At 37.2% G+C, this 18563-nt stretch overlaps 3 protein-coding genes across 3 annotated transcripts; 1 reads left to right on the forward strand and 2 right to left on the reverse strand.

The window, feature by feature from the left end:
- Positions 1 to 1619: 1619 nt before the first annotated feature.
- Positions 1620 to 2914, forward strand: LOC105227262 (protein-lysine N-methyltransferase EEF2KMT). The gene is made up of 3 exons (XM_011206506.4): positions 1620 to 1802; positions 1863 to 2664; positions 2756 to 2914. Exons 1-3 carry the CDS (start codon positions 1719 to 1721, stop codon positions 2866 to 2868), a joined length of 999 nt encoding a protein of 332 aa, XP_011204808.3. The 5' UTR covers positions 1620 to 1718; the 3' UTR covers positions 2869 to 2914.
- Positions 2907 to 11652, reverse strand: LOC105227263 (hypothetical protein). The gene is made up of 3 exons (XM_011206508.4): positions 11285 to 11652; positions 10898 to 11155; positions 2907 to 4178 (listed from the first exon to the last, which is right to left on the reverse strand). The coding sequence occupies exons 1-3, from the start codon at positions 11355 to 11357 to the stop codon at positions 3052 to 3054; spliced, it is 1458 nt and encodes a 485-aa protein (XP_011204810.2). The 5' UTR covers positions 11358 to 11652; the 3' UTR covers positions 2907 to 3051.
- Positions 11653 to 14894: 3242 nt separating this feature from the next.
- Positions 14895 to 16640, reverse strand: LOC105227273 (uncharacterized). Its single transcript, XM_049456324.1, has 3 exons — positions 16492 to 16640; positions 16188 to 16433; positions 14895 to 16116 (listed from the first exon to the last, which is right to left on the reverse strand). The coding sequence occupies exons 1-3, from the start codon at positions 16514 to 16516 to the stop codon at positions 14930 to 14932; spliced, it is 1458 nt and encodes a 485-aa protein (XP_049312281.1). The 5' UTR covers positions 16517 to 16640; the 3' UTR covers positions 14895 to 14929.
- Between the last annotated feature and the right edge of the window lie 1923 nt (positions 16641 to 18563).

Below are 18563 nucleotides of genomic sequence, written 5' to 3' on the forward strand. Positions count from 1 at the left end.
TGGTAGAGAGATTCAATCGAACGCTCGAAGAACATCTGCGGAAAATCGTCGATAAAGATCCACGGAATTGGGACAAGTGCATCCAGATGTTCCTGCTGGCGTATCGTTCAGCGAAGCACGAGACAACTGGTTACACGCCAGCAAAGATTATTTTCGGATCTGATCTTCGACTCCCTGCTGATCTTAAGTTTGGAACGAATCCTACAGCTGTAAGAAATGATGGAGATTATTGTTCTGCCTTAAAGGAAGAAATGAATGAATTGCATCTAATGGTAAGACAGCATACGCATCTAATGAGCAATAAGATGAAGGACCGGTTCGATCAAGCGGCAAATTCAACAGGTTTTGAAGAAGGTGATCTGGTCGTGTTGTACAATCCACTTCGAAAGAAAGGCTTGTCCCCGAAACTGCAGACAGCCTGATAAGGACCCTATATGGTGATGAAACGACTTAATGACGTGGTATACCGCATACAAAGAAATGGAAAAGCACGATGTAAAATGAAAGTAGTACATTTGGAGAGGCTCGCCCCATTTGGTTCAAGAGGATTTGTGCCTAATCGGGACGATTAGGCTTTAGTGGAGGGCAGTGTTACAAAAGTAGTATTAAGTTGTATTTGTATTACTATATGCATCCCTGATTATGAACAATAGCTGTAGGTATATGGAATAGCATTTGTCTTGTTGTAGACATCTGGCGCCACACTGTCCGCTTGTCGAAACAATAGACATCTGGCGCCACAGCCGTCTGCTTGAACAATTGCAGAGTCTGGCGCCGCGACTGTCTGCTTGCGTCTGGCGCCGTATAGCATTATGTTCTGGTAATTTCCAGACGCGATATTCTAGAAGGACACGTCGGCATCAGCGAGAAGTGCGTGGCTATATAAGCCGTAGCAGCGCCAACGTAATAAACCAGTGCTAAGAGTAAACTGCTATAGTGTAGACGAGTTGTGAAATAAAGAGTTGCTGAATTAAATTTAAACAGCTTTGGTTTTTATTTGTCAATCCAGAGATACGAACCTAACAAAGTGAACTAGCAAGCAGTAAATTCGTAACAATATATACAATAAATGATCAGATATGATGATGTATTGAAATTCCTGTAACTGTATGGACTATGAACTTGAGCAAAAATCAAGATATCTTAATGAAACTTGGTATGCGCTTTTCTTAAACCAATGATGGCTTCACTTTGAATGGCGGTCACTACTTGTCGGAAGTTAGTTGCATCCGAAGTCTGGTCGGAATATTGCCTGATGTCGTCGATGTAGTTGAGGAAAGAAACCTTACCACAGGGATAGGGGGGTTCGATGAATAGGTTTGTTTGGACATGCAAAAAATTTATTAGTATCTTACATATACTCATATTCAAATACAATTTTTTTGATGTACTCATTTATAATTTTTACACAAGAATACTAGGTAAAGGTAGGTTATGTATGCAAGAACTTCAAAATTAAGTTCTGCTAACAACTTTCAAAAATCTCAAATTTTTAAAATTCTTAAATAAAACTGAATAGAAGTAAACTCGCAACCTCCGGCCCTGTTTCATGTTTTCCTATAAAGATGCAACACTTGTCGCGCACACGTGTTTATAACATCCCTGGCGTCTGCGAAACAGCTGTTTGTTGTTTACCACCACATTATACAAAAGAAATGTTATTTCTTCGCTATTCCAATTTATCAAGTAAATTTAGAGAATTTAATAGTTAATTAATTATGAAAGAAGAGATCGAACGTTTCATTGATACGCTTAAGTATCAATTCCTGTGCTGCTATCCGCTTCACTGCATCGACTGGGATGTAGGTACTAAAATTTTAACACAATAAATTTTGCACTTGAAATCGCATTTCAATCTACAGGCTATACCAAAAGAACTCACATGGGAAGAACACAAGCAACTTATAGAAAATACGGCGATGCACCCACTTAATAAAAAATTTCCTATTAAAATAAGCTATCAACTAAATTTTCTGAAGCGCTTATTGGAGCAGCTGGAAAAGCATTGTGACGAAGTGCATGATATTGTGTACGAGAGCTACTGTGCTGTACAACAACGTGTAGCTAAGGACACAACGGAAAAATATGCTTACAAACATTATGTGCAACCGGTACTCAATGTCTCCTTTACACTTCGCGAGTCCAAAAGCTTTGTGGCAGAAGGCACTACTGGCTTATGCAGCTGGCAGGCTTCCATAGCATTAGCCGACTATCTGGTGCAAAATATTGAATTTGTGCGTGAGAAGTGTGTACTAGAATTAGGTGCTGGCACTGGCCTGTGTGGCATGATTGCGCTGCAGTGTTGTGATGTGCGGCACATGCTGTTAACCGATGGAAGTCGCGAATGCATAGAACTGATGAAGGAGAACGTCTTGCGAAATTTCAGCGCAGCCAATGAAATTACTGATGGTGGATATGAAATAAAAGGAAATTTATTGAATTTGTGTGAATTGGAATGGGGCGCTATTGACCAAATGAAATGGCCAAATCGATTTTTGACGGATGTGATATTGGCTGCGGACGTGGTGTACGACGACACAGTATTCGATTCTCTAACACACGCTATTGATTATGTTTTTAAAGAGAGACAAGACAAATGTGAAATGTTACTTGCTGCCACAGTACGAAACGAACACACGCTAAACAAGTTTTTAAATTTGCTTTGTGAGTATTAATTGTTAAATAATATTGTGTTTGCGGTTATTTTAAAAGTGTTTTTGCTGCAATGTTCTAACCAAGTGCATATTAATTGCAGCTACATTGGATTTCCAATATGTGGAGAAGGATGTGATACCGTTAAACAAGTGCAACTTCTATTGGGATCGCACAACACCTGTAAAAATTTTTCATATCACACGTAAAAGCTAATTATTAAATAGTGGTTTAAAACAGTACAAGCATTTATTAAAAAAACAATACTTTTATTTAATTGGTAAACTTAGTCTAGCACAATAATTAAGTATAAATACATAAAATCTCGTTCTAAAATAAGTGTTTACATTTAAATTTTATACATATTTACATTTATGTACAATATATGTATGTCTCGGCTCAATAATGTGCATGCGCACTTATAGTCGGGATCGAGCCATCGTGCAGGCACGTCACATCCAGCTGCTCAATCTCGTGCTGTTTGAATATAACGCCCAGCAAATCGTATTGTATTTCAAACAGTGTCATGCAATAAGTACGCGGCACCTTTACGCCCACCACGAGAGCAACTAGTGCTGTGATTATGAGGTACACAAAGCCCTGCGCCATAATCGTGCTCGGATCGTCTGCGTAGAAAAATGAATTTTTCGAATTGGAGACGAAGTAGTAATACACCATGCTGGTACTGATCAACTTCGCCAAATACGAGACGAAGAAAAGCAATTCTGTATAGCGAAAATGCGAGACTTCCACAATGGAAATTTGCAAATTACAAAATGATAAACCAAAGAAAAGTAGTATGAACCAAAGCGGTAATTTCGTATCCACCGATGAGCATATGATCATGCTCAGAATGGTTAAAATTATTAGACAAATCTCATTTGCCACAAACGTGACTTTCACACTAAAGAAAACCATGGCCAACACACATACAGCTGAACCGGCGAACACCACCCACAACATAGCGTCGACATTGTCAACCGGCGTTAGACGTATGCCTGGATTCATAACAAACCAGAAGATATAGTATACAAAGAGCGCATACTGTATCGCTTCGGTGAACAGCACCACCAGCGTGACGTTCCATTGTTGATTTTTAGTGACATAAAGAAACTTGACACGCTTAATGATATCTTTACGTTTGTCGAAAATGCTGCCATTCGAGTTGGCAATACGAAATTCATTATCCAAAATATTCTGGCAATCGACAACGCCATAAAAATCCAAAACTTTCAAACCGATGAGTACGCCCAAAATCACAATCGAAATAGATAAGTAGAGACCGGCGAAACCCACATAGAGTCCATCCGGCACTTCATTGGTGGTTGTATTGCCTGTGTTGTCAGGCTTCGTGTAACTAGTGCCAATAAGGCTGATCGCCGCGGCGGTGCCAAGTAAAAAGATGCAAAATGCAAGCGCGAGCATTATGGAACGGCTGCGTTTATGTAGCGTTGTGTGCAGGAAGCTCAAGCCAGCTATGTAGTTCAAGCTGTACGCGAAGTAGGAGATGAAAGCGCCAGCTGTGTCTGAAAAGAGAAGCAAAAACGAATATTTAAGAGTTGGTTTAGATAAATGGAGTGATTATAATCTGACCAGTAACTAAAGTAGTAAGAAATTAGAACGACAAAAACGAAAGGCAATATTACCCCAGCACCAGTTATTAAAGCTACTTGAAAAAAAAAAACGTATTTACAATAATAAATTAAAACAAGTAAGGAAAGGATATGTCCAATAATATACGTTTACTCAATTTGCTAAGACATCTGACATATTGACCGATATATACGCTATAAATTCAATCTGCAGTTTGAAATTTGTAGTAAGGTAGTATTGACTGGATTTTATCCATTTTAGGAGAGACGTTCGTTGAATTTGCTTATGGGGTGAGCCTGCTTTAGAGGCTTGAAAAAATCGAGGTTTTTGAGGATTTTTTAAGAAGGAAAGAAATAATTTATTAAAGCGAAATTTCTAGGGTTTATAGTTATATATTTAAACATTATCCAAAAACTTTTTGGATACAAAATCTTTGATATTCTGCCTTTGGGAAGCAATTACCCGATGCAACTCACATGTGCATTTGTCGGAAGGTGGGTAGGATGCAGCTCGCAATTTCTATCGGAAACAAAAAATTCAAAGAGATTCATATTTGTTAATAGCTTATCTTCTAGTTAAACTAAGAAAATTCCAAAAAAAATTGTAAATTTTAAATTTTTTTAAAAATTGAAAAAAGTGGGTTTTGCCCAAAAAAATTTTACTTTATGTTGTTCAAAATATATTCAAACTTGACTTTTCTTAGTTTTTTTTTTAATTTAAATAGAAGATAGTTTGGTGCCAAAGATGTTGTTTTTGTTGTTGTTTTAACGGTTATCAGTCCCTGTTAGGATGGTGAAGGCTATCAGTGTTGTCGTCGACGTCATCTAACGGGAGGCCCAGGAAACGTGCTGTTTCGACGGGGTCGGACCAAAGGGAAAAAGGTGTTAGTGGGTGAGGCGATTCCCACGACAGCCGGTTCTACGTACCAGAATTGACTCGGATTTCATCCGACCAAGGGCTGTTTTTTCGACGATCTAACCCCGTTTGGATCGGTGAATGTTTAATGCCAAAGATAATAAACTTTGCCTCAGCTCCATACTACGTTTAGTTTTTATTTCTATCCTGCCCGCCAATTAAGAAAAATTGTAAAAATGAAAAACCGTGAAATCGCGCGTCAAAATTTTGCTTTTTGCCCAAGCGCTCATACTCGTATGTATATCTGTTAGACGCTCGGCCACTATTTTCCTTTTAGTCTCGACAATATTTCGAATTCACAGCTATAACTTTGGGGACATATTCTTAGATAATTTTTAAAGAGGTTTCAGCAAAAAAAAATCGCTTTTTTTAAGCTTTTAAAGCAGGCTCCCCTCTTTAGGTGCTATCCTAGTGTATACTCTTTAAAATATCTAATCTTTTTTCTTGCATACTTTCAATTTTGATATTTAGTTCTGTTGTAGATATTAAAAAACATTTCTCCAAAAGGATTTTTCAAAATTAAAATTATTCAAATTCAAGGTTATAACCGTTTTAGTGACAATGCAACTGGAACGGCTTAGTTTTAACTTAAAACTTTAAGCACGTTCTTCTCGAAACTGTCTTTTTCAAAACGATACACACGATTTCTCAAGTTTTACTGAACCTAAATTTTAAGAAAGTCTTCTTTATAGATTTGCCGATGTCCGGAACTAGCCACATACCCAAATTTCAATTTTTACTATATTTAGAAAACTCGGAGCAGTCAAAAAAGTGGTGAAAATATATTTTTTAATCCTGAAAAAATTGCTTTTAACTTTTCCGCAGTTCAATTTTTTGGGACCCCCACTTCATTAGTTGTTGGTTTTTGAAATTTTTAACTTTTTTTATATTTTTTGTATTCGTGTAATTCAAAAACTTTTGGGGGCTAATGTAAGTCTCTTACCTAGTTTTGACTCAACGACACACTATTATCATGAAGAGATTCTCTCTGAATATCAATAATACAGCTCAGACTTTTATTGTTCGATGTATCAAGACTTCAAAAGATAGGGTCTTATTTCGATTTTCTTTTTTTAGGCACTATTTGCTCAGGGTTATATTCCCATAACCTTTCTGGTGCTTGGTTTATATTCTGTAAAATGAATGATTCATATTAAATTTAAAAATATTATACATAAGAAGTATGCGTGGTTGTCGTCCAATTTGTACCATTTTCGCAAAGTAATATAGAAATGTTTAAACAATGTCATGCACCAAATATGGTTTAAATTAGTCGAGTGGTTTCTGAGATATCTTTTTTCTAATTGCCTTTAACATAGGTCTGTATGTACGTAAAGAAGTATTTAAAGAACTTAATTTCTTCAAGTTTGATTGAAATAGCTCTACTGGTCTGTGAGATATGCTCATTTAACCTATTAAAGGGTCAGACCATGCCAACTTTTTAAACATTTTTAGCTCAAGGATGCCTGAAACCAAATAATAGTTTTGCACCGTTTATATGTTTTTGCGTAACGGTATATAATGGAGATACCAATGTTCCTAGTCCGCTCTACAGATGGAACCATCGAGCACGTGTTTGGTACACGTTAATCAAGATATCTCAAATTTACTGAAGTTATCGCTTGCACGTACAGACAGACAGTCACCCGGTTTTCATTTCCATATCTATCTCCATTAGTTTTAGGTGATACAAACAACTGTTAGATAAACAAAAGTATCTGTAACAACATGTTCTGAGAGTTTTACCCTGGACGTGCTTAGTTAGTGGATTCGACTAACAGTCATCGTGTTTTGCAAACAGCAACACAATGCCCGTCCAGGATTAAAAACGTACACCCTGGTTATTCCGACACAAGTTCTTATAAATGAATGTAATCATATACAGCACATGATTCTTATAATGAAAATGACGTTGCCAATATTATAAACTATCTTATCGTTTAGCTGATATCAGTCTAAAGTTTTAATGAGCTATTTTGTATTGGCTATTGCTTATTTTAGCCCATACTCATTCTTTTGACCATAATAAGAAGCATAAATTTATTGGTTTAAATGTACAGCATCTACCAATAGGGAGGACGAGATTTCGACAGCTCGTATGGGAACATTTTTTTACGGATTTGTGTAGAATTTTCTCAGTGTGTTTAGTAAAGTTTCTCAATTCGTCGTGTCACGTTTTACTTTGGTATAACCCTTGGAAATTGTCCAAGATTATTAGTCATATATCTAGTTCTCCGTTCATTTCTGCTTTAATTGGGTTCGTCAACAAAAAAGTATTTGCGGTATTACGGTGCGTCAAAGCCACGTGTGATTCATCAAACAAAATTACATTCCCAAAAGTGGACCGTTTGATGCCTATTGTGGTACGCCGGTAATATCGCGCTGTATTTCCTTCGAAATTAAGCAGAAAACACCGTGATCATCAGTAGCGAGCGTTATAACAAGACCGCCTTTTTTCCGGAATTTAATGCAATCGACGCGAGAGATTCCTATTTCTCACAAGACGGTGCGCGGCCTCATGTTTCACGTCTAAAAATAGACACATTGTGTGCACAGTTTACCGATTCGTTAATTCCGAGAAAAAAATTAACAGGTCGGTTATTGTATATCCAAATAACAAGCCATATAATGACAGACTTTGGAACTTATGTACAAATAAATTTAATTGAATATGGGTCAAATTACACACAAATAGGTAACCACGTGATGATCGTTATAAAATCGATACTTTAAATAGATCCTCATTTCACGCAATTGTTTTTCACTACCAATTTAATAGAAGAATATCGTTGACAAACAAATAGTAGATAATTCCTAATCATATATACTATACTGTCTGTTAGATCGATTATACACAAAAACAATAAATGTTAGTACCGGCAATAAAAGTCGTTCAATTTTATTATGACGAATAAAAAGTCTTATTAGGGATCAGCATTGATATTGTGAATATATTCTATAAGAACAGTAGCGGGCATATTTAGTAGACAGCTTTGTAAGCTTGTTCCAGGAGGCAAAAAAACCCAAGAAACAATTTTTTTGAAAATCATGGGTTAATGAGATATATTATTATACAGTGAAGTCCTCAAGGTATTTTTTGTTAGTTGTTAGTTTAGTTTGAAATACTAGGTTCCTGTTGAAAAATATTCATACAAGTTCCTGAGACATTTTTTAGCCAGAAAGTTGAAAAAGTAATACTCAATACTTAGTAACTTCCTACCATGGGTGTTTAAAATATATTCCTTATTCAATTATATAATAAAAAACACTACACACACTACTGGTATACTCCCTGCTCAGCTTATAACTAATAACTTTCTATGCAAAGTCATTGCCATCAAGTTGTTTTATTTGTTATTTGCTTATCCACTCCTGTCTAATAATAATAGTAAATAATAAGCATATGCAATATTATTATTGTAAAATATTTGTTATTATTTATAAACATGTTTTGGCCCCCACTGTCTTCGAAATTACCTTTTATGTCTTTATAAGTCTATCAGCTACAAACAGTCGGTTTAGTGATAAGAAAAATTCCCAGTTGTCGCACCTACACACCTTCACTAACTATACAGTGATCCATAACTGTTGTATATATTGGACTAAATATTAAGTTTCCTCAAAATTTATAAAATATCACAATACTTAAACAAAAATTAATTGAGGAAATCATGATAAAAATCCGGTAAACTCTGGGAAAAACTGTTTTTACTATTTTTACAATTTTTTTTCTTTTTCACTTTCGAAAAATCGAGTTTTTTTTTGTCTTGAATATGTCCTTAAAATTTTAAGTCGATAGAAGTAATATTCTTAGAGTTATCGTCTTATGAGTCTCCTGGCCTTTAACGCTCTAACTCTAACAGCTGAGGGCGGGGGGGATAGAAGTGCTGCTGCCGACGAGTTTTTCTCAAAACTACTTTTTCAAAGTCCGTGTTCACTGTCATTTCAAAACTACTTGATCGATTCATTTCAAACTTTGAACACATTTTTAACATATAAAATACCGCCCCCAACGTTTATTAAATATTTTTTTTTCATTAAGGGTGTTTTCCACCCACAAAATGGCGGAATTTTTAGTGGAAAATAACAGTTTACACTTTAGATGGGCGCCAAAAATTTTTGAATACAAAAAAAATTATCAGAGAACGTTGGTGGGAAGATTTGATTATAGTTTAACTAATTTTTCTTGGTTTTTTATTTTTGGATAATTTCCAGCCGAGTTACGGTGAACACCGCAAAGTTCAGACGTCAAAACGTTTTGGGGAAAGCACTGTTACCGGCTTATGCCTTAATATTTCTGCATGAAAAAATTACCTTACATTGTCAAAAGTGTGCTCTATAATGTACGAAAAGTCCGAATAAAATTACTCAATCCAGATTTGAGAAATAAATTCACAATAAAAGTCATTTTTACCTTGAAAAACCTAACACCCCACAAAAAGAGTACCGTAAACAAGCCTCTTTGGACATACTTGATCGTCAAATCCGATCTCACAGTCACGTAGAGCATTATATGGGTTTATGAGCTTGATATGCAAACAAGTCAACAATCATTGGGATGGAACCAGTTTTCAGAAGAGATAAAACAAAATTCAGTGAAGAAGCTGAAGGCCATTCTAAAAATTGTTTATGAAAAGTGTTTTGAGGACTGGAAAATCGTTGGCATAAGTATATTACATATGCTGGGGACTACTTTGAAGCCGTCAAAACAAGTATTGATGAATAATCAAAAAGTTTGCGTTAGTTGTTTCTTCGAACAAGTGTCATATCATATAACTGCTATACAAACTGACTAATCAAAGCTCTTATATCCATTATCTTAATCTAAGAATAACTTTCTCTAATCTCCATAACTCTTTCTGGATCCATTCTCTTCATTTCCAAGGAACGAGCCAACCCGTTGCACGAATTATCCTACAATTTACTTAGTACTCCACTTAAAAGTTACTATGTCTTGCCCCTATGAAGATAATAAGTACTACTTGGCCATTAGTATATCGTTCAAATTTTCTTCTTTTGGCTTTGAACACTTTTTTTAACTTGACTTGTTTCAAGAACTTTCCGTTTCTAACCCAAGAATGATAGAACGATAGTTTCGCCCCACAACCTTCTTTGGCGTACTTTTGACAGAAAAACGTAATGAAAGACAAAATATTAAAAGCCTGACGCTTCATTTATGAAATTGCGTATTGCAATTTTGTCACGATCATTCCTGATAACTAGAAATAATCAAAATAGAATTGGTCAAAAATATATACGGCCTTGAAGACAGCATAGTTTTCATATTCAAGCAGTTGTTCCCCGCATTTTTACTCTATTTTCACTCTATTTATTATCACGTTTTTGTCTGTGCTACGACAAACAGCACAGCTGTCATCTCTCATTCATAGATTAAGTGGATTAATTGTACAATTTATAGTCTTACTATAAGTACAAAGGCTCGAAAAATACCCTAGTATAGAAATAGCAGCAAAATTGTCGAAATCAATTAAAGCCAACAATACCGATAACGGAAGATTAACTGCCAAATGGTGTTGTTGTAAATACTCGACTATTTAAGAGTACAACGAGTAGTTAAATAACGGCATATGCGTTTTCGATGACATACTAAAAGTACTAGCAAATTCCATATTGTTAGACCTCGAACCATAATCTACACATTTACGCACAAATTGATCGCACACATACATATTTACATAATTTTCATATGAGTCAGCACTCGCCACAAACGACTTACCCATGTCATTAGCAAAGTAGAAACAGCTGGCCAGCAAATTGCTAACACCCGCGCACAGCAGAATCGGAATATGCCAAAATATGATGCGTCCCTTAAGGAATTTCACCATAAACATGATGAGTGCAATGACGAAGCCGGTGCAACCGCCAAATATCATTGGACCGTACTCGATGAGCCCGGCATTGACGTTGCGTTCTGCGATCAGCGAGCATATCGTGTAGCCGAATATGAGGCCGCATGGCAGGAAGGTTAAACACACTAGAAAAATGCAATGGAAACTTATTATTTTTTTTTTATTTATTTTTTTTTTTTTGCAATTTCATCAATTTTTTCACACTATTTTTCCACCTTTCTTTTACTCATTGCTTTTCATTCATTGCAACGTACCCACAAAGGTCGGTGCGAAGAGGAAGAATTTGTTGACGAAATTCTCCCACAAATTTGCAATTTTATTCGCCATTTCACACGCTCACTTCGCCACAAGTTCGGTTACAGGGTGTCAGTCGCAGATCGAGAAAAAAAAATTTAACTTAAATAAAACGTAGTTGCAGTTCAACGCATAGCCGCATTAAAATACAGTTAATAAATCTAACTAAAAACTCCCCGTCGAACCGTTACAAAAAATCGTCGACGTCCCCGGACAATGACCACGTTACACAAGTGCCGTTTCAATGAATTGTCGCTCGCAGTCTGACGACCCGCACTGAGTTGCAACACGCTCCGTATAGGCCCGATCGGCGCTAACTCATTTTTGTGTCCAACCTCTTGTTTTTGCCTTGAAAAAATCTCTGATAAAGTCCGTTACCAAACGCGATAAGATAAGATTTGTTAGTGAGCATGTGTGAGCGCATGAAGTAGCCGATTTGGCATACTCGCTTGGCCGTCGGGCGAGCTGCTGAGCATCGGCAACTTGGAAAATAAAGTTTTTGTTGATAAGCTACTCATTCTTTGATATTTTTCCAGTTATTTGTAATGTGCTTCTCTATCGTTTTTATTATCCAAAAATATAATTAATTACTGATTATTTGCTAGAAATAATAGTAAATGTCAATGTCAAGAAAATTAAATAATTTCATTTACTTATTAATCATATGCATAGGTAGTACAGTGCCTTCAACAAGTAATCGGGTGGGTAGTTTACGTAGATAATAGAAGTCAACAACACTATAAATCAAAAAGTTCATATATACAGTAGCGTGAAGCTAATTAGGAGAACCATTACCATAAGCCATTATTTGTCAGGGTTGCTCTGGGTTTCTAAATAAATGACGACAAAATGCTTATCTATATTTTTCCATAAAAGGTCTACTACATTCAAACTAAACCGATTATTTTATACTCATAACAATTGCTAGCAACACCCTAAAATAAGAGTCACACCATTCTCTGATAAATTTTGGGAGCACACCTAATGTGATCGCCAAAAAACTAGGTGATTTCTTTAGAGAAAACTATTACATATCAGATTTATTTACAGGGTGGTTCACTTCGATATTCCCTACTTTTTTTTAAGTAAAAACACCGACTTCAAATTTAATGGGGAATGTTTATTATCATTCGAAAGAACTTTATTTAGCATTTATTTTCTGAAGATTATCTCTTTCAAATATTGGCTACATCTTAAAGGGTTTTGGTTTTGAAAGCCTAAATGATATTAAAAGCGCATTGCTGAAAGAGCTAAAAACTATACCAAAAATCGTGTCTGAGAAGTGTTTCAAATTGTAATAAGCATTGACCTAAATGAATGGGAAATATTTTGAAGAAGAATGAGAATAAATATTTATTTAAAAAAACAAAAATTCTCATAATTTTTTTAACACACTTAGTACATAATATTTCTAATGAGTTGCACGCGGCTGTACACTCATCAATAATTACCAAAATTTCTATATCTATCAGTATCACTTTCTATATATCCAAGTAGCGGTGATATTACTCGGGAATCACAACGCAGTCGCAGGTGATTACTATGTGCAAATGATACCACAACAAAAATTATATTTGTCGTATCTGTAATTGTTCTGCACCTGCAAAAACTTTGAAACTCCGTGAATCATTTTCCTATTGGAATATACTCGTATGTAAATATATACATATGTAGGGTACAGACAAGTACTTGTTCGAAAGGAAATTCCAACCCTATAACTATATCGTTCACTCTCTTATACGAGTAAGGAGGAAGTGGTGGTGAAGTTCAATTTTCATAGCTTTTTTACTTGGTAGTCATACTACTGTGAGTAAAATAATAGTAAGACTTTTTTCATAATTGTAAAATTCCTAATTTATTCTTCAAAATCTATAGCGGCCCCCGCAAAGTGATTCCCTTTGACCCCTACACGCTTTTGTCTACGTTTTGTCCAATCCTCGAAAAATTTGTTAAAGTCAATTTCCGAAACAGGTCACACCATTAAGTGATATCAGGATGTAAAATTTGATAAATGGCGTAGAAATAGACGTAATAGCATATTGGCAAGTTCGAAGAACTGACTGGCATTACTTCTGAGATTTGTTCTAACATTTTTTGGCTGATAATTGTAAGTGTTAATGTTATATTTTTATAACTTTAATTTAGAAAAAAGATACAAGTAATGATGTTGCGATACCACGATGTACTTAAAACCAGTCCTCATTAAGATAGCGCAGATGAATACTCGATGTTATTGAGAGTATTGGGTAGTCGAAAAAGTCTTCTCGTATTTCGAATCAAACTTCAACTTATTCTTTTTTTTATTTTTATAATGAACTTTAATGTATCAAATATGTACATATCATTTTGATCGACCACTTTTTGCCATTTTCCGCTAGAGATATTATTTCTTCAGTGTAAAAATTTGCTGATTTCTAGACGAAAAACTGTGACAAGTAATTTTCACAGGCTTCTCTTGAAGCCAACTCTACTCCATTTAGGGAGTTCTGCATTGACCGAAACAAAGGTAATCCGATGATGCAAGGTCAGGGCTATATGGTGGATGCATCATAACTTCCCAGCCAAGCTCGCCCAGTTTTTGCCGAGTCATCAAATACTTGTGTGATCTACATAGTGTTGTCCTGATGAAAGACGAAACCCTTTATGTTGATCAGTTCTGGCTTTTTGTTTTTCGATTGATTGCTTCAATTTCGTCAGTTGCTGACAGTAAAATGTAAAGTCAATCGTTCGTCCAGGCTGGAGCAGCTCATAGTGGATGATTCCTTTCCATAACCTTTCGAGGCGTCCATCCTGGCTTTGCGACCATTTGTTGAGCTTCATCACGCTTGGACTATGATCCTCTTCGCACATTATTGTTCTAGTAGTTCCACTTTTCGTCTGTTGTTAACATTCGCTTCAGAAATGTTTCGATTTCATTCATTCGATTCGTTTCAGCAAAGAATCGCAGATGTAAACTCGGTCCATTAAATTTTTCACAGACACTTCATGTGGTGCCCAAACATCGAGCTTCTTTTTGTAGCCAGCCTTTTTTAATGTTTCAAAATCGTTTGGTGATGAATGTTAAGTTCCTTGGCGATGTCATGGCCACTTATGTGACGATCGTGGTCAATCTTTTCCATAATTTCATCGACAATTTCAACGACAGGTCGACCAGAGCGGGGTGAATCTTTCACATCGAAATTTCCAGAACTGAAGTGAGCGAACCATTGTTGTGCTCCACGAACTGATACAGCATCGTCTTCGCGAACTTCACAAATTTCATTGGTGGGTTGGGTGGCATTCTTCCCTTTTTCCCAAAAATTTCAAATATAGCGAAATTCTTCATTATTTTGATTGACTTTTGAACAGCGTAACAGTGAACGTAACTTTTTTGAACTTCCCCGAATTTAATTTCCCAGCAACTTTGTCTTCCCTTATGGAGAGAAAAACTCACATAAAACTAACTGAGTAAGTAACATTACAAAATTCTTGAAAATTCAAAAAAACCGGAACTTAGAACTTCTATTAGTCAATTTTATTTTATTTTTATTAAATCTTACATTTTTATAACAATAGATAAAATATAGAAATTTTAAAACCAACTCAGAGTGCTTTCCGGATTTCCGTCAATAGAAAGCTCCCTTCCCTGAACAAATACTTGCAAGCCGCTCACCTATCTTAGACGGCTCCTCACTGACATCTGATTCTTTCGGGTACTGCTGAAACACACGATTACCGTCCAACTTCACGCAACGCACATCGTCCGGTTGTAGATCGTGGTATACAAAATAATTCGTATTCCATAGCTTGGATTGTGGTGGTGTCGAAGGTCGGCGCCGTCTAACACCCATCAGCTTATTACGCATCTCAATGAGACCACGTGAGCGCGGCACAAAAATGCACACAAGTGCTATGCAGACTGCAGTTAAGATAATATTAAATACACCGATCCCCAGCAACTCTTGCCAATTGTCATCTGCCAACGTTTCGTACTTTAAGACTTCCAAGACGAGCAGTTCTATAACGTAAGCCACAGCGAGCGCCAATTCGGTGTAAAGCAATGGCGTACACTCGAGCACTAGTTGGAAAACCACGCTGGAATACACGCCGATGCAAGTATAGTAGAAGCAAAGAAAGTAGAAGCATTGCTCTGTGGCATCTTCGTCATAAACACCCAGCAACGCAGAGAGCGCCGTTATTTTGATAACGCCAAACATTAGATACAACAATTTCGGCTTGTAACGCGCCATCAAAGCACAACCCAACGCGCAACCGAACGTGTAGAGCGCGTATGGACCGTACAAATGCTGTGTTGCCATATACGCAAAAGTGGAGCTCCAAGCCAACTGCTGGTACGACGCAGAGTATAGTAGCGCGCGCTCCAACATCAAAACCGCAGCCACGCCCACAACCCACCATTGACGATTGCGCTGCACATAGTAGTCATCGCGACCCGCAAAAAGCGCATAGATCGATTTGTTCGGCAGGAACACAAGTTTCTCCTCATTCAGCAGATTGAAGGCCAGATCGAAGGATACCTTATAGTTGTGCACACCCAAATGTTGGAGCACCTCATTCACCACAACGCCGGCGAGCATGAAGAGCGAAATGCCCAAATAGATCCAACCGCAGTAGATCGGTTCGAACTCGTTGAATACGCTAAAACCCACCGTAAAGCCGGCGAAGTGCAGTGCATTCCCAAACGCTATGCGCGCCGGACGCAGGCCACGCGACGAGCTGCGCAAGCTAATGTAGCTATAGCAGGGAATGAGCGTAGTGCCCATGCCGATGAAGCCGAAGTAAAAGCAAATATCTGCAAATAATATGGTATTGGAAATATTAATAAAAGCGACTTCTTGGTTTGCTCTTTTGTAAGCTACGTACTTAAGTTGCCCGTTAGCATGAAGCAACAGCTGATAAGGTAGCATATCAAGCCGTAGAAAATCACATAGAAGTGATCGTAACTCTGCTGGCGTTTCAAATATTTGCGCAAAGTTAAGCCGCCCGCCAAGGCCACAGCTACGACGCCCCCTAGCAAGGCGTGCCAATGCACCCACAGATTGTCGTAGACGTAGGCATGCTTGCAGTAGTAGCCGAAGAAGCAGCCACTCGCGAATAAGCACAGAAAAACTGTGGAAAATAAAATTGCTTAAGAAAATATTCACACAAATTTTTTGTTTTAGTTTACCTAAAATATCCGGAAAATGGTACATTTCGGTGTGAGAATATTATAGTCACTGATCACTTTGTTCTATTTTTACATCTGCGCGCTTGTAGGTTTTCGAAACGTTTGATTTACTACGCTATCTCCGCATTCTTGCATCGATGACACACTCTTCGAATTGCTAGGTATCTTAGGCGTTGAGATAAAAAGTGTTGTGCTACAGAAGTTATCTTTGATTAGAGACAATAATGTGATTGGAGAGTTATGTGAGAGTTTCACTTAACACAAATTGGTTCTTTACAAAGAGTGATACATTTCGGGACTCTCTGCTTTTTTTTTAAAGAAAAAACACAGAAACTTCAAATTTCATGGTGAATGTTTATTACCATTCGAAAGAACATTATTTGGAATTTATTTTTTGAAGAATATCTCTTAAAATGTTGGCCGCGGCTACGACTGATGGCCCATCCGTTAAGTCCAATTTTCGATGACTCGTTATACTTTACATATCCGCATAGGATAAAATCGAAAGGTTTGATATCAGACAATCTTGGTGGCCAATCGAGCGACCCAAAGCATGAAATTATCAGCTCATCGAAATGTTTTCTTAAGTGGCACCGTTTTGTTGAAAACAAATTGCGCCGAGATCACGAGCTTCATTTTCAGGCAATCGGTTATCATAACGTGATAACGTCTCCATTGACATATATTGTTGTTTTTTTTTTTTATGAAATGCTCTTGAAACTTTTCAGGTCGTTCTTGCATACCCATTGAGCTAAAAATGGGCTTCACCACGGAACAAAGTTTAGTTTGAAAAGGTTCAATCTTCTTGGCACTTTTCAAGAACCCATAGCGAACGCTTGTGAATGTTGAGCGAATTCGGTTCTGGCACAAGCTGTATATTGTATGCTTTCAAGATCGCGACGTAGAATGTGCCAAGACCTTCCATAAGTCAGTCCGATTTGTTGCGAACGACGTCGAATCGAATCTATTTGCTCCGTTCTCAGAACAGAACACCGTGTACAGGTCAATAATGAAAATGCTCCGGCTTGCATTGATTTGTGTTGGTGCCGGCTTTTTTAAATTCAACTAGTCGAACCAAACGGTGAAAAATCGAATTAATGTCGGAAATCCAACTTAAGTGTATCTACAGGGTAGGCCATTTAAAGTTGACCCATCTGGCAACGCTGTAACTTTTAACAGCGCTGACAAATCGGCTAATGTCATACCGCGTTAGAAGCGTCATTCGAAGACAATTTATACCATGGAACAGTACACTCCAAAAGAACGCGCTGAAATTGTTCAGCTTTATATTCAGCTTTTGGCGAAAACTCATCATGTCAGACGAGGCACATTTCTCGTTGAATGGAGGCGTAAACAAGCAAAATTGCCGATTTTATGCCACCGAAAATCCTCAATTAATTGAAGAACAGCCTCTTTACGACCAAAAAGTAACAGTTTGGTGCGGTGACGATGAGATGAAGACGATGATGGAGCCACGACAACAGTCAATGGTGAGCGTTATCGAGCCATGATAACGGATTTTGTGATACCCATTATTCGCGAAAATGACATGGATAACTTCTGGTTTCAACAGGACGGGGCTACATGCCATACAGCTCGACCAACAATCAATTTATTGCGACCATTTTTCCCCGGGCGATTGATATCGAAAAATGGTGATGTTGACTGGCCACCGAGATCACCAGATTTGACGCCACCAGACTTTTATTTGTGGGGTTATTTGAAATCCAAGGTATACGCTAATAAGCCAAAGACCTTAGCTCAACTGAAAGCCAACATTCGACGTGAAACAGCCGCCATATCATCCGAAACATTGGCCAAAGTCATGGAAAATGTCGAAAAAAGAGTGCATTTAGCTGTCAAAGCTAAAGGTGCCCATTTACGCGATCTAATTTTTAAATATTAGCTGAAACAAATCCCCTTGGACCAAAATAAATTATTTTTGAAATGAACAAAAAACATTGTTTTCTTTTGTTCTTTTTTTTTTAGAAACAAATGGGTCAACTTTAAATGGCCTACCCTGTAGTAAGGCAACCAGCTAGTGTTTTGTAACTTAAATCGGAAGAAATCTG

The sequence above is a fragment of the Bactrocera dorsalis genome, chromosome 4, assembly GCF_023373825.1.
Source record: "Bactrocera dorsalis isolate Fly_Bdor chromosome 4, ASM2337382v1, whole genome shotgun sequence".
Classification (NCBI taxonomy): domain Eukaryota; kingdom Metazoa; phylum Arthropoda; class Insecta; order Diptera; family Tephritidae; genus Bactrocera; species Bactrocera dorsalis.